The sequence below is a fragment of the Lichenostomus cassidix genome, chromosome 1 (genome assembly GCF_008360975.1).
Source record: "Lichenostomus cassidix isolate B80296 chromosome 1, HeHo_3.0, whole genome shotgun sequence".
NCBI lineage: Eukaryota > Metazoa > Chordata > Aves > Passeriformes > Meliphagidae > Lichenostomus > Lichenostomus cassidix.
The window spans coordinates 17,538,949-17,555,212 of record NC_139479.1 but is presented as its reverse complement, the minus strand read 5'-3'; the positions used below and the strand labels follow the sequence as shown (position 1 = coordinate 17,555,212).

The 16,264-nt window shown below is 37.5% G+C and overlaps 1 protein-coding gene across 2 annotated transcripts in view; it reads left to right on the top strand.

Annotated features, from left to right (window-relative positions):
• Window positions 1–14,314, top strand: part of EGFL6 (EGF like domain multiple 6) — a 29,711-nt gene extending 15,397 nt beyond the window's left edge. Inside the window, exons 8-12 of one of the 2 annotated variants that reach the window (XM_085052032.1) lie at window positions 4,212–4,541; window positions 9,103–9,183; window positions 10,329–10,415; window positions 11,779–12,044; window positions 13,225–14,314. In XM_085052032.1, coding sequence (XP_084908158.1) covers window positions 4,212–4,541; window positions 9,103–9,183; window positions 10,329–10,415; window positions 11,779–12,044; window positions 13,225–13,320 — 860 coding nt within the window. In that variant the 3' untranslated portion in view covers window positions 13,321–14,314. The remainder of the gene's footprint in view (window positions 1–4,211; window positions 4,542–9,102; window positions 9,184–10,328; window positions 10,416–11,778; window positions 12,045–13,224) is intronic. The other variant, XM_085052040.1, reaches the window with a different exon arrangement.
• The last annotated feature ends 1,950 nt before the right edge of the window (window positions 14,315–16,264 follow it).

Sequence of the window (16,264 nt, the reverse complement as noted above, 5' to 3'; positions counted from 1 at the left end):
CTTTGCACAGGAGGTGGTGGAAATTCTTTCATTCAATTTGTATGTCAATATACTAACTTTGGAGAAAGCTGCTGAAACATCAGGCTGCTGAAACATCAGGCTGCAAACACTGCTGCTGGGGTGGATATGACCTGTAATTATTAAGGTACCCTTTTGCCATGTAACATTCCTATATGTATGAAACATTGGAGACTATTCCTGAACTGTCTGTAACACACATTTTCTTGAGAATCCATAGAGATGTAACCTTTTGAATGATCCCTACAAGGGTCCAAGCCATTTCCACATCTGGCCTCTATCTTGCTGCAATTTGTTGCTGTTCTCAGGTTCATGTGTTTCCTGATTTCCTATTGTGCATTGAAAACCCTCATTTCCCCTGCCACATGCTTCTATGTGTATTTCAGCTTTTCTTTAAGAATAGAGTCTCACAAGGTTCCATAAGCAATTAAGATTCCTGGGGAAAGAAATTAACCTATTTTTGATTCACTTTTTTAGTCCTACAAAATAACAGGAAAAAGGATTACTATCTTAAAGTCTACAGGCATCACTCTAAGGAGCTCAACAGTGACAATCCTGTTATTGCCCAGATAGAGGCAGAGGTTAGTCTTCTTCATTATGCTTTGCTGGGTATCTAAATATTAATAAAAAATCATGCCAGCTCTCTCTCTACCTCTTTTATTACTCGTTCATTTTTTGCTATTAGGGTAACCCTTAAACCCCATATATGATTTTGCTTTCTTATTTAACTTGCCAGTCCTCAGAAGGGTTTGGTTTGACATAATAAAATTGCAGAGCTTCAAAAGCGATTGTGGTCATATTGCTGGTGATATTCTTAAAATTTAATTCAGTACGACATCAAATACTGCTGTCATCCTTCAGCGAGTAACACTTAAGCTTTTGTCACCATGCATTTCCTACTGGATGCATTGCTGGCTGCTGTAATCATGTATTAAGCACAGTCCAGTGTGATGAACTTGCCCTGACTTCTCAAAGTATCCTTCCCCAAATAAGGGTAAAAATTTTAGAAATTAAATAGGGTAGGAATGCATATTGGTAGATAATGATCCAGAGTGCTTAGAAGAAAATAATAGTCCAGAATTTGTGTTTTAACCTATCTACAAAAGCTTTCAGGCTCTCTGAAGACTATCTAAAAGAGATTGATAACTTTTAGAATGATTTCTAAAACTAAGTCATGTTGATGTAATCTTTACTCACATCTACAGACTCTGCCTACATGAGGTAAATATATAAAAAGAAGCTATAAAAGGAGCTACAAAAGGATTTGTAAGGCAGTTTCCTAGCTGTGTCTCTCACCAGGTTGTTTAATACGCTGTGAGGTGTGAAGGTGGAAGCATGGGGTGCCTGCTGGAGAGCAGAGCCAGCTGCCTCCTACTGCATCCCCTGTACATTCAGGGCCAGCACTGGCTGCAGCCACAGGGTGTGTGGAAAGAACAGATCATTGTCTCTCCCTCTCCTGTACCATCCCCTGAATGAGTATTTCCCTTTAAACAGTGCAGCACAGAGCCAACGGGTTGGCATATGCTAGGTATCTTTTTCAACTCAACTTTCACAGCTTGGTCATTAGATATCCTACACCAATCCATTTCTGTGGGTTTATAATTTTATATAGCAACTGATGACAGAAAATATTTACTTTCAGCCCTCAGCCACTCTTTGTCTTTGTTTTTTTAACTTATTGCTTTAATTGTCTCTAATTCAAAGAAAGAAAATAGCTTTGAAAACTGAGATATTTTTGTATTAGGGCAATATACAGAAACTACGTGAGCAGGAGGCATTAATCTGCATTATTCCTGATCAAAGGTCCATAAGGAAGAGCTGGGGTGAAACACATTACATTTCTTTGCACTCTCCAAAATTCTCTGCAGTCACATGGACAGATAAATGTACAAATATTTGTGACCAGCACTTCTCCATTCATCTACATGTCTTCAGGCAAAGGGTCCTGAAAAATCAGTGCTTCAGCTATAGAGCCCCAGAGTGCCAGAGGTGAGCTGCTCATTCAGGCCATGGATTCAAAAGAACAGACTGAGTTTAAGGTGGTGTATCCTCACACTGCATCAGTCCTCCTGCAATTTATGGGTAAACATAAAAAGCCTTAATGCCACACCTCTGGCTACTCTAAAGCTGAATGCAGGTTAGAAGGAGACTTGTGCTGTCTCCTAAATTATACTTAGTGTCTAAAGCCTCTTTGTCTCCACAAGCATGGAGATTTTCATAGTGCAGCAGCAAATTGGAGTCTGCAAGCACATGGGAATTTATACATTTTCATCCCCCTATTTTTGCCACTCTTGTCAGTTGATTTTCCACACTGCTAAATTTTGCACATACAAGGAGATTGGTTTTCTGACACCCCAGAGGTTATTATGTTGAACTGTAAGAATTTTTCATTTCATGAGGAAAACTTCAAAGCAGAAACTAAAAGCAGATGTTCAGGTTTGCTGAGCAGTCAGTCTTGTGGCCTTGAAAATCCCCATAGCCTCTGTATTAAAAGTATGAAGTTTCTTGTTACTGATTGTCAAGAGGAAATTTGTTTGGAATTAAGCTTTCCTGTTAATTTTTACTGCTGAATTCCAAGTTTAGACCCAGGGAACCTTACATCCTTCATGACATCATCCTCCAGAGGATACTTTGTGGAGTATTAATAGAGTTTACTTGCAAGTATTTGACAAGCAATCCTACAAATTTTATCCAAAAGAAAGGAAGAACAAAAATTTGATTTTGACTTTTATTTTATTGGCATCCATTTACTCCAACAGCAATCTCAAAAACACCTGAGTGCTACAGTGAGCACACCAAGAGTCTGATTCTGTTCCTGACATACTAAATAGCATGTAGCTGCACTTGTCATAAATAAAATGTGACAAATTCACAGTGACAGGATTGTATTTTCCGGGAGTGAATATAAATTCAGGGAACTTCCCCTTTCCCTGTTAGACTGCAGTTCTATTTTATTAACTGGTGGTTTTTCTTCTGCTGTGTCTCTATGAAAAGAAGCACAGAGAAAACAGTACTACCCAATGTTCCAAGTCCAATCCATCTGTCTCAAAGTACTAGGATAAAATTTTCATAAATACAAAGTGAGGAGCAAAATAGGAACATATTCTTGCCCTGTAATACAATAATTAGACAGCAAGAGCAGAGGGAAATAAAAATAGCTGTTTTCCACCATCATTTTTAATCCTAAAACGCTTTAGGAACTGCAGCATCAATACTGATTGAGAAACAAAGATGGGAAACAGTATATGAGGCTATTCTGATGAAAATAGTCTCTCTTTATGAAAGAGCCTTTTTATAGCATACTGGAACTGTGTAGCTTTCATTGTTTCCTAGGTACTTCACATAAAGGACTCAAACTGCAGAAGGCTGTCATGCTTATGACATGGTTGTACACAACATTTGACAGTAATATCGAAAAGGATAATTCCAGGATAATTAAAATAACACCAGGTTATCCAAAAGGATAACTTATAGTATTTCACATTCACGAGGAATCATAAAATAGTAAATTCTCAGGAAATGTTACATCTATTTTCTAGTCCATCTTGGAATTGAAAGGTGGTAATAATTTGGCATTCTTGGATGCTTCTCTGAATTTTGGTGTTTACCCCTTACAATTAAATGTCCCTTAGAGTTAAAAGAAATATGATGGAGCAGCTTAATATATGTCTTCTCAAAATATTTCAGCACATTTGAAATTAAAGCCACATTTCAGTAGCTTTCAGCCTGCCATGGAAGGAAAATTAGGCCAGAGAAGTTCACAAAAGATAGCCAAGGGAAATGCTCATTATTATTATTAGGCTGCAGTTATTGTGCAGGGAATCCCAGCTCCATGGACAATTTTAGTCCACAAATTGATGCAGGATTTTTTTTCCCCAAGCTTCAGTGTGAAAATAATTAATGTAAGGAGCTCTATGGCCTGTGTTAGTCCTGTGTTATACAGGAGTCTAAAGAGGTCATTACAGAGAATTGCTTTGGTCTTTCCACAGTGACTCAGACAGAGCTGTCCATACAACAGAGCTGACATGCATTTGTGTCCAGTTCTGTGCAGAGCTGAACTTAAATCTCACAGCAGAAAATTTAGTTCTGTGGGTCTCTGGACCTTGTAAAAGACACTGTGATCCCCTTTAAAAATGCTGTCATTGCTGAATGATTCCTCAGATGAACATTTTCTGTTTTCTTCTTGGTTCTAGTTATCCCTGAAAAGTCAGTGAAGGAAATTGCAAGAATCCCTGGAACAGCTAAGGACACAGTTAAGAAACTTCTTGCCCATAAAAGCAGTGTGAAAAAGCTTGAAACAAAATCCCAGAATGCAATCCCAGAAGCAGCTGTGACACCACCTTCTAAGACCCACTTGCAGTTACTGGACTATGAAGGTGGCATTGATCTTGGTGGGAGCTACAGTGAGGAAGAGAAAGAAACTGAAGCTGCTGTAGAAGAGGAGGCAGAAGAGTCAGATGAAGAGGGGAAGGAAGATTTTGAAAATCAAATTGATGAGCAAAGCCTTAGAGGAGATGTCTTTTGTAAGTTTTCTTTTTTTTTTTTTAATTTGGCTTCAATGTGAATATATATCTATAAACACTAAAAAAATCATACCAAGACATTATAAACACTTTTTCAGAATTTACTTGTAGAAAGTGAATCATTGAATCATAGGATGGTTAGGTTTGGAAGGGATCATCAAGTTCCACTATGCTGTGCAATTTCTCGCTGTGCAATTTCTCACTGTGTTTTTCAAACTCTTCAAATGTATTTCCAAATGCATTAACCAGATGATCTCTAAGGTCCCTTCCAACCCAAGCCATCTATTATTATAACTGGTTTTTAGTCCAGCTGTCTCAGTCAAACATTCTTCAAGGTAGTGGCAAAAATATGAAACATGGAAAACACACATTGTCAATAGTTTTTTCATTATATTTTATCTTTTTCAAAGTATAGAAAAATAATAAATACTATCTCACAATAATTAAAATTCTAATAGTAAAAATGAAAAAATTAACATTCCCTTTATTGCTTTTTAACTTGGAAGAGAGATAAGTATATAGTTCTTAAATGAAAGATAATTTTGAAGTACTCTGGAAAAAATGGTCTGTAATATTGTAATACTGTAAGACAGCCAAGAAAAAATGTGATTATTCACTTAATGCATTGGGGAATACAAGCTTCTTTGCCAAAGGCATGCTCCTAAAATTGCCTTTTTTTTCTTTGTTTTCAGTGGGAATTTGACTTTCAATTTAAGCTAAGGATATAGACTAATATTGCTTCCTCAAATTATGCTAGGGAGCTGGTAAACAGAACGAAGTCAGGACTTTGCTCACCATTCTCCTCCCTTCCTGCAAATATTAACAGTGAGTGCTAATGGCATGTTTCAAGTTTGCTGACAATACCAAAATGGGGAGAGTGACCCATGCACTGCTGTTAAGAGGGATCTGTCCAGGCTGTGGAGGGAGGCTGACAGGAACATTAGGAATTTCCACAACAGCAGATGGAAAGGGAGACAAAAGCCTCGTGCAACATTGTGGATTTGGGATGACTGCTCAGGAACAAGCTTTGCAGTAAAAGACAAGTTTTGGGCTTTCCATTACAAGACAGATGAGGACAGACTAGCATGAGTCTAGCAGTGCTCCACCAAGGTCAGGGGCCTGGAGAATGTGGTATATCAGCAGAGGCTGAGATAATTTTTTTTTTCAGCTTCCATAGGCGAAGGCTGAGGAAAGATCCTATAGATGTCTTCAGCTATTTAATGGAAGGTTACAGGGAAGGAACAGACAGACTTTTCTTGAAAATAGACAACAATAAGACAGGAAGTGATGAATACAAGTTGGAACAAAAAGAAATTTTTATTAGATATAATGACATATAACAACAGTTAAAGATAGCAAAGTGCATTTTTGACATTAAGAAGTGTCAAAAATAAGGTCATCCATGAAAACTTAATTTATTTTTTTAGATTTTTCTATCTTATGATACAGTCTGAAATTACTTCAAATTACTATTTTCCATGGGATTCATGACTTGTCCAATGTGAAGGAGGGACCTGTCCTTTTGTGAAAGGTGCAGTTTAATAAATAGGAATGTTAATTTATTACAGACTGTTTATCAATACGATTATTCATTATTAATTATTTATTCATTATTATTAAATAGTTTAGTAAATCTGTCCTATTTACTGCAAAATTTGCAGATGTATAGAGAAAGTAAACCATAGTATAGGAAAGCTCCTTATTATGTGAGAAATTCCCTTTCTGCATATGAAAGAAGACAGAGAGAGCTGGACCAAAGTACTTGTTTACATAAGCAATGATTGTAGAGATGCTACACTCAAGCTACAATTAAATAATTAAGCACAACCTTAATTCTGACATTTTCTAATATTTCAGTGCTTTTCGGCTACCACTGTTAGTCCAGAATGGTTATTGCCAACTGCAACTAAATTCTATATTTTGTACTCCATAAGTTTATGAAACTCACATCGTGCCTAAAACTCCTGCAGTATCATGTAGTCTGCCACATTATTACACAAAGACACTTCCTTTGGTAGCAGCATGAACGATGAAGAGGTTTTGGTTTCTGGCTTATTTGGCAATACTAAAAGTGGAATGTTTCCCTTATGGCTTCACAGCTCTCAATGCTGAACAAGAGAACTTCCTCAGTTAATCATGATGTTTGCTCTTAATCTCATTCTTTTCTGATAATTACAGCCCTCTGTGAGCTAATAATGCTCAGACCACAGCTCATTTCATAGCTATACATGTCAGACTTCTGGAAAATGAAGTTTTTCCGAGCAGGATGTGGTAGCAGAGAAATGGGATATTCCTGTGAGCCTAACGTAGTGATATACCATATCTACAGGAAGCTGGTCTTAAATTTATTACACCTTGTATTCTGCTTGATTTTTTACATTGCCCACTTTGTTTTTCTGGTTTTTGGATTTTTTTAATGGGCTTGATGACATGCATAGTTAAGTACGTATGGCACCATGATATGAATGAGTTTCTATGTAGATATTACACATTAGCTATTGCTGCAGATAAGTAAATGGGAGGGCAGTACTGGAAGGATGGACTCTGCTGTGCCTAGAGTGAGACATATGTGAGCTTTTGTGGGTGAGAGTTTGTTCTTAGGGAACATGGGATGAGACCTGTCTTTCTACAAGACCACTTGACTGCAGAAGAGCTAAAAGGAATAATTTTGACTTTTGACTTAAGAGGGAGTAAACTTGGGATCCTGGCTATGTGTTATGATGATCTGATGTAAAATGTAGGCACTTTTTAAGCAGTAAGGTTTCCTTGAAACCTTTCTGTAAGCTGAAGCTTACAGCTTCTCATAATACACAGCTGATATCTTTCAGTGAGTGCAAAACCTGATTGTAATGCCTGACTGAAAACAAAAATAGATTTGGAAACAAAACTGGACTCTTTTTCTGTCCATGACAGTTCTTCGCTTGACAGCACATAGCTACACCTGCATGTATCTCTCTCAAGTGAATTCAAGTGTAATTCAATAACTTTACAAATAAATCATTCTGGCATCTGCTTTCTTCTGTTAAATCACTCCACTCTTTCCAGAACTGATCATACTTTAATAGCTCTCTTCATTTTGGCAAGGGTTTTCATAGCCTGAGCCTCTTTCACCAAGTAAAAGGCCAAGTTTATGGCATGACAGTAAACTTAACACCTAGGGGTGTTCCTAAATGTGTATATGTAGACACATATTAATTCAGAGAAAGATGTATTAATCTTTGCCTTAAGTATGAATATTATCCAGGTGATCTAAGCAATGGTCTGGGTGAGGGGAAGGTTATAAGGGCAACAAGAGAGGACACACTTCTGGCAATTCATCAGAAAGCTCATGATACTGCACAAGTCTCCTTCCTCAGCTCAATTCAGCACCTCTGGAAGTGCCCCCAGGGCTTCTTTGTTAGTGTGTGTTTTCACTGGTGTACACAAAGCAATTTGTTACAGTTTTGAAGGAGAAAAAAGGCTAAGTGGATGACATAGACTTTGTGGTGCTAGAAGGCTCTGGATTGCAGTGGCTTCCAAGTATATTCCTTAAAATTGAGTATGTGTGAGCATGTTGGAGTATTTAAATGGAAAGCCCTAGCTCAGTCAAACTCATGGGAAAAAACCTCCTCTCTGAACAAATTTGCATCCCTGTAAAAGTAATGACTTTTAAAATATTTGGCACTTGTATATATGATACAGTGCTGAGTAGGGAAAAGTAATTTCCATAGCTCCTATGATCTGGCATTTTTGAGGAAGTCTGAGCTTTGCTTAGCACAGCTGCCCACAGGGCATGGCTGAAAAGTGAACTTCAGTGTTTCAGGCTTTCCACTAATACATTCTCTAAGCAATAATCCAGAGGCTTCTCCCTCACTCCTCTAAAATGTCACTTTTAAGCTCCTCCTGTTTTTATAGGTATGTTCATGAATACATCACAGGTATCATCTACTTATGTGTTTGCAAAGGATAGAATACCAGTGAAAGCAGATCTTTCCCTTATCTCATGTGTGATTAGTTACTTACACAGGGTATGCATAAAGAAGTTGAGACTTATAATTATTTTTTTAGTGAGTGTGACTTCAGAAAAATAACTTTCTGGACTTCTGTTACAGCAGCACCAGCTATCACTGCCGTGAATATGGAGCTGTGGGCCTTTGATGCCCTAATGTTCATGACTTTTACAAAGTCTCTGACATTATCCATTTTTTGAGGCTGCTGTTGGCAAAGTGCTGCCAAGTCACTGTCTCTGCTGTCTGGTAGAGTTTAGTTTAATTTGATCATTATATAGCAAGAAAGCAGATGAGCCCACTAAAGAAAGATCGACATTTTATGACTTTGTGCATCTGTAATTCAATGCTCCACTGCTTATAGGTTAGAAGGCTCAGTGCTGTGGAAAACAGCAATTTAAGCCAAGTTTTAAAAATCAGAGTATCTATCTGCAGTTAGGAATATGGGTTTGGTGGTGGAGTGGAAAATACATATATTGACTTATTTAAATAAATAATAGTAACTGTTATAAAGGAATAAAGTTCCATTTTCTGTTCCTGTGATGACTCAGTACTTGACAAGTTGTTTTCCATAGTTCCCAAGGTAAAAGAAGCAGCTGCCTTTGGCCCTCACCTGGCACAGAGGAAAATTCCAGTGTCGAGACCAGAGCAAGAAGGTTGTTTATTTTTATTATACAGTGTTTATTTTCCTGTGTATTGTATCTTTTCATGACAACCTATGTTAGCCAAGTCAGAACCAGTTTAAAAGCCTTTAACATATACCAAAGATTTTGTGAACATGTTAGAGACAGTATCTTGCCAAACTATGCTATCAGTTCCAATGTGTCCTTTTCCAATCATAGTTTTACTGTTTATAACCCATGGATAGAAATTTTCCCCACATTAGAACTTGACTTGCAATTGAATTTCACTTGAATAATTTCATGGTAATGAAAAAATAAAGTAGTTTCTACTGTCTGTAAAATGAAAATATGTTGCATAGCGCACAATAATCTTAAAAAAAATAGACAGATGTGCTGGTTGACATTTTTTCCAATTTAGAAAGCAGTAGTCTCAGAAACAATGGATTTATATAGCAAAGCTCTCTAAATGCCATGTAGTGCATGTCTCTGTCTCATGATAAAGCACATTAAAAGAACAAGAAGGATGCTTCTTTCTGAGGCAATTCAGATGGCTGACGTATTACTCTTCATCTGTCATGCTTGCATTGCACAGTGTTCCTTTGTGAGTGTGATGCCTTTCATCTGCACAGTCACAAAGGCTGTGGTGTGCCCTGGCTGACACCCTTCTTCACTGTGCTCTAAAGGTCAATGATTTGGGCTATTCCCAGCTCCATGTAGTTGGAGTATCAGGTGCTGATATAAGGGATTCCTCTTGGGGGAAGCCAGTTTCTCTCAATGGATAGAACTGGAGCTTGAGCTGATTGCAGCTACAGCTGTGTAACAAATGGAGAGTGGAGAGCTCTAAAGCTGGCAAATCCCAAGCAATTTCTGATGCTAGAGTTCAACACTAACACCTCCATCTATACTTGGGGATTTGCAGGTACTTGGTTGCAGCATATAAACTCATGTGCAGATGCAAGATTGGCAGTAAAAAGACACTGAGCTCAAGAAAGAATTACTACATAAATTCTAATGTTTTGATTTTTTTGAGTTTCATCTAGGTCAGCACTATCTGAATTCAGATTAGAAATAACTTTAGAATGATCTGTATATTAACAACTGTATGAATAAAGAGCAAAAGGTTTTGACAGTACTTAGGCTATAATGCTCCTATTATGTCTGCCAATTTTTTTTTTCAGTTGATTGCAGCTTCAGTCGAGGGGTATGTGACTGGAAACAAGATGCTGATGATGATTTTGACTGGAATCCTGCTGATCGAGATAGAGGTATTTAACTGCCATCCAGATAGGCTTTGATTTGATGGCTTACTCCCTCCAAAAAAAATAAGGGGTATGGGGGGAAAACAGAATCCAGGATTTGCTTTCCTATCAGTGGGTTATCTTTATACAAGAAGAAAGGAAGCAGATGATGCTGCAAGTGGATATTGTTTCTTTGAAATATCCAGTAGTGAATGGTAATCAGCAACATATTTCAACACAAATAAATCAAAATTTAAGAAAAATTATTGGAACATAACTGTTCAGAATTGCAAACTACAAGGTGATAGAAACCTTATCCAGCTACATGTTGTGTTTCTCCAAAATTGGTAGGACATTTAACCACACATCTGTCATTTAGATGGATGTGGCAATGTAGTCACTGACATGGCTGAGACATCGCTAGAATGACTGCTCAGAAATCTCAGACTCTGAGAGACAAACTCAGAAAAAGCCAAGGGTAAGGGGCTATTCAGGAACAACCACTCCATGAACAGGTATCAATGGAAGCCTGCTAAAACCTGAGAGAGAGCTCCACGAGAGCAATGTGGGACTGCTGGGTGGGTGTACATAAAAAGGTGTGGCTGGATGAGTTTGTTTGAAAGGATGTCTCTTCCCCTGTGACACAAGAAATGTTGCAGAACTTGCTGCAGTAGCAATCAGTGGATCCTACAGATCCTGCAGGCTGCTTGCACCAGTTCCTATATGCACATTGTCTCCCTCTTGCCTCAGAATCTTTCCATGTCAGTCTTTCTTCACTAATCCTTCCTCTCCTGCTCCATATAATTCCCTAAATCCCTTCTCTGTGCTGTCACTTCCGGGGAAATCTTACCCTGGCCTTATCCTGTCTCCCTGAACTTACATGTGCTGATTATGACTTCATTTTTGGGCCCAGATGTTTTATTCCTTTATGACTTTCTGTATATCTGTCACTTCACTGGTCTTCCAGGACTTGGGAAATAAACTGCCAGTTCCCTTGTGAGTTTGTCATCAGTGCAGAGGACAGTGGAGAGAATACTGAGCTAGCTCAGGTACTGAAATAATCTGACCACAGAGGCAAAGCAGCGTGGTTCATGTTGCATTTGAAAAACAGATGGTTTTGCCTTCGAAAGATACTGCAAGGAAGAATGACTGTAATTGGCAGTGAAATATGAACTCATCCCCTCTGTAAGCCGATCTGACTTCCAACAGTACAAGTTTATTCCTTGCAAAGTACACTCCCCGCTGCTTTTCTCCAATGTGATTTTAAATTATTCAAGTAAACTAGCTTCAGCTTCCCCTTATTTTCTTAGCAAACATGTATTCAAATTGCTAATAAATAGCACGAGTGCATTAAAGATGACTTTGTAAAAAATTATTTTCTTTTTACAAGGCGATGGCTACTACATGGCAGTTCCAGCTTTTGTGGGGCACAAGAAGGACATGGGGCGTCTAAAACTTCTCCTCACTGACCTCAAACCAAAGAGCAGCTACTGCTTGATTTTCAGTTATCGGCTTGCTGGTGAGAAAGTGGGAAAGCTTCGAGTGTTCCTGGCAAACAAAAAAACTGCTCCTGTCTGGGAGGAGAACAAAGGAAAAGATGAAAAGTGGAGAACTGGGAAAATAGAGATATTTCAGGGAGCTGAAACAACTAACAGTGTAAGTATAACACAAGTTATAAACCAACTACCATAACCAACACGCCAGTTTAATTTCCTAAAGCTCTAGTGTTCCACCAACTGTTTTATGGGCATCAGCAACTGAAAGGCTTATGTGAAATGGGAAACAGGAGCCCACACTTTAGGGGGCATAAAAGTTATCACCTGATTGTAATTTCAGAACTGAATCACTCCAGTTTGTTAGAACACTGATGCCAGTTATTCTGTCATTTTGTAAAAAAACTACATCACATCATAAAAAACCACAAGTAATCAAAATCTGTCCTTAACATCTCATGCAACAGAAGCACACATACATGCCTGGAAAAATTAAAATTTTCCATTTCATATAAGAGGATGCTTTCAAACCACACTAAACCAGATCATTAGAGCAAAAGGAGACATCATGTATAATCAAAGGTGTGCCATCACCTTAGGAGCAGGGCATACCAACAGGGAACACTGTGCACTGATTTATGCCTGAAAACTGCCTTAATCAGGACTTCAGTGAGTTTTCCCTTAAAATTCTGGGGCCTGCTTTCCATTTGTATGATGGAACATTTTCTGCACTGTGTAAAGGCTTCTACTGTGTAATTGAATACAGTGAATATAAAGGGAATGTAAAGGAAATGCAAGCCCTTTTCAAGGTCTTTTGCACAGCTGGAAGGATGTAGAAAAACCCTTAAACAAATGAGAATCAGACTATAAAATAAAAACCCAGACATCATATTCATAAAAAAAACCTCCTCTCTCTAGATAGGATACATACTATACTCAATGCATATGAGAGAGAGTAAATATATATCATATATGCACACAAAACCTGAGGATCCAAATAGATAAAAAATGAACAGTTGCAATGTCTTCAATAAATGAAATGTATAAGCATCACATGCTGTGATAAAACTACATTATTATAAGAGGATTTCGCTCAATTTGCATTTTTTGTACAATAAATAATCTTATTAAAGTAATCCATTTGGCATTGTAAATCTGTGCAGAGGATTTTAAATCTAGTTCAAATAATGCGCAAAAGCTTTAAAAATGGGAAAGATTCAAGTCATTAAGTCCCATGTTATAATAAAATATTCTTAATACACAGCATTGTAACTAATTAAGAGTTGCTAAATGTTTGGATAAACTACTTTTTCTCTCTTAATACATATCTTTTTTTACAACAGGTCACTTTTGAATCAGAACGTGGGAAGGGTAAAACTGGAGAAATTGGAGTGGACAATGTTATACTAATTTCTGGTCTATGCCCAGAAGATACCTGATAATGCACATTTGAGTATACCAGATTTAATCCTATTTTCCACATTTGCCTCATTAGTAGTGTCTTTTTGTATTCTTTTCTTTGTTATTAAAAAAACCAACAAAACAAAACTATAAAATTGTGCCTTGAACCTAATGCAACAATGCAAACAGAAAAACTGATGTGCAAGATGCAGGTTACACTTTTTTTATGAGTTATTCTAGTTCTAATACATGCATTGAGTGTAATACTACTGTATTTCATAATTCAAGGTCAGGGTTTCTAAAGTATTATTTGTCTAGCTTTTTTACACATTCTTCATGCTTTTATTTCTTTAAAATCTTCTCAAGGCTATTCTTAAGTCTTCTATTTCATTTCTTCTACTCCACAAGAATATAAAGCAGTATTTAAGAGGATGTTACTAGTTTTGGTGACATAATTAGCTTCTTACTTAGTGGGTATGTTGTTCCAAAAATCAGTATTTATCATCTTGTGTGCAGTAAGGCAATCACACGCAGAGCTAAGGTATTTGTTTATTTAAATACTTGTGCAAAGATGGGTGCTAGGTGGTAAATCCATAAAGCCGGAACACCAAGCAGAAATGAAGTCCACTATTTATATGCTGTTAATCCTGATATATTCCACTTATCTAGTATATATTCAGTGTTTACTACTCTACTATGGCTGAGTTGTGCTGAGCTGGCTTCTTTTCTTAGGCAGCCTGGTGGTTCTCAGTGTTTACTATTGTATTATTGCTGAGCTGTGCTGAGCTGGCTTTTAATTTCTTCTTATCTTGGACATCCTGCAGTAGCACACCCTTCTTCCCAAATTTTGTTACCCCTCTTGGTCTGTGCTCTTGGAAGCATGTCAAGCCCTAAACTTTAATAAAGAAATTTTATTGACAAATAATTTGTCTTAGACATCAGGTAAATATTCAATCTATTGAACAAGTAGGAAGAAAGTGAGGATCTTCATTTCCTTTTTGATGGAGCTAAGCAAGTTTTGAGTGGATTCATGTCTTTGAGGAATATTTTCATTACCAATAAAGTATGTAAAATACCTTGTTTCTCAGCAGTGTCTCTGAGTCACACAAATCATTGCTAAAAAATGAACCCTTTACAGTTTTATAAGCATTTGGTGTTCATCATTAACAGATGATGTTACCAACTGGAATGGAAAACCAAGAGCAAAAAGAATGACCCATTATTAATGTTTAAGAAACTTCACATAATGTACTGACCTTCAGGAACAAAAGGCTCCTGCTGGATTGCAGGCCTACTTTACCCCATTAGAGGTGAGAAAGAATGATTTTCATTGTCCAGGAGACAGTATGACCTACTAGCCACAAAGTAAGGCTCCTCTTACACAATTGAAAAAAATAATCCTTGTTGTGAGTTCCTTCATGACCCTTCAAACACCAACAAAAGAGGTGGGGATTATCCACCATCACCAGGAGCAGGAAGGTGAGCAGAAGTTTCTCCCACAGACCACGGAGATGCACTCCCTGCCATGCTTGCTCATGCACATACACATTTGAGAAGAGACCAGAATCCAGGTTCAATCTCTTCTGAAAAGAAGTCAAATGTCAATGCTGTGGAGGACAAGAACATTATTTTTGTCTTGTGATCTCTGCAGAATGTACCAAATTATCTGAATTCCAAGAGAACACAGAAGCCCACAGAAAAGCCCTGGTTCAGGTAACGTTCAGTTAAATACGTGTGCATACATTTTCTTCTTGCTGAGCTCTGTGTATCTCCATCCCAGCTCGCTGCTCAATGTTTATGATTAGTGACTATCTTATTTTAGTTTTTGTATGAAGAAGGGGACATCCAAAATGATTAAACAGAATTTTGTAGTCTAACACTAAAGAATCTTGAAGAATTCAGCCTATATGAGCCTAAGCTTTTTAACAAAAACACTACACCAGTTCAAACACCTTGAATCATACCTATGAAGCAATTCAGGGATACTTGAGAGATTTCTTGTTGAAACACAGTATTTTTGCACTTGCACACAGTTGAGGAAAGGGTAAGCAAAACTGAAATATCTGGAAAGTTTACAATGGCTATGTAACTGGGAAATGCTACTTTTTTTGTTAGAATGGGTTTGTGTTACAAAACAGATATTCTGAGAAATATCATGGACTTCAGCTTTGATAGGTAAATCTGTTACCTGATATCTTTGGAGCTGCCAAGAAAAAGGACTTGGGAAAAGCAAATTCTCTTTAATCTCAGGGCAAAGACTCTGGGAGCTTCAAAGTAAAGGGCAAAATTCCTTTGGTATCAAATTGGATGCTGACTGTGATTGACCTCAGGATGCCTGAACAACCTGGTCATGAGGCAGAAAAGTGAAACAAGTATTTTTCTGGATTCATTCCTCCTTGTCTGACTCTGAAATTGAACTATTCTTACTGAAGATCAAGAAAATGAAAGTTGTTTTACTGAACTGAATTACTGAAGATCAAGAAAATGAAAGTTGTTTTACTGAACTGAAATTCTTTGTCTAGCTTCAAACAGCAATAATTTACCGAGTACCTTTAAATACTAAGAAGCCTAAGAATCATTACAGTCTTGAGCACTGCAATGTAAGTGCAAATGATATATATGTGGAGCAAACTGAGTCCACCTAAAAAACGTGCAGCTGGGCATTTCTTGCATGGGAATATACTGGGCATAAAAAGGTAACTCCTGCCTGTGGAAGGCATAATATCTAAAGGGTATTTGCTCAATACATGAACAACAGAGAGTAAACACAATTAATATGGTCTGATATGGAGCTGATATTTATTCATTGTTGGTTGAATCATAGCCCACCATGAATCTTCACTAGGACAAATACTTTAGTGGCAGAATTCCATCCAAAAGTCAAGACAAAAATATTTTGCATTTCATGGAACAAGTAAGAAAGTTATTTGCACAGATAAGTACAAACTAACAGCAATAGCTGCCATAAAGCTTTTTGTAGTA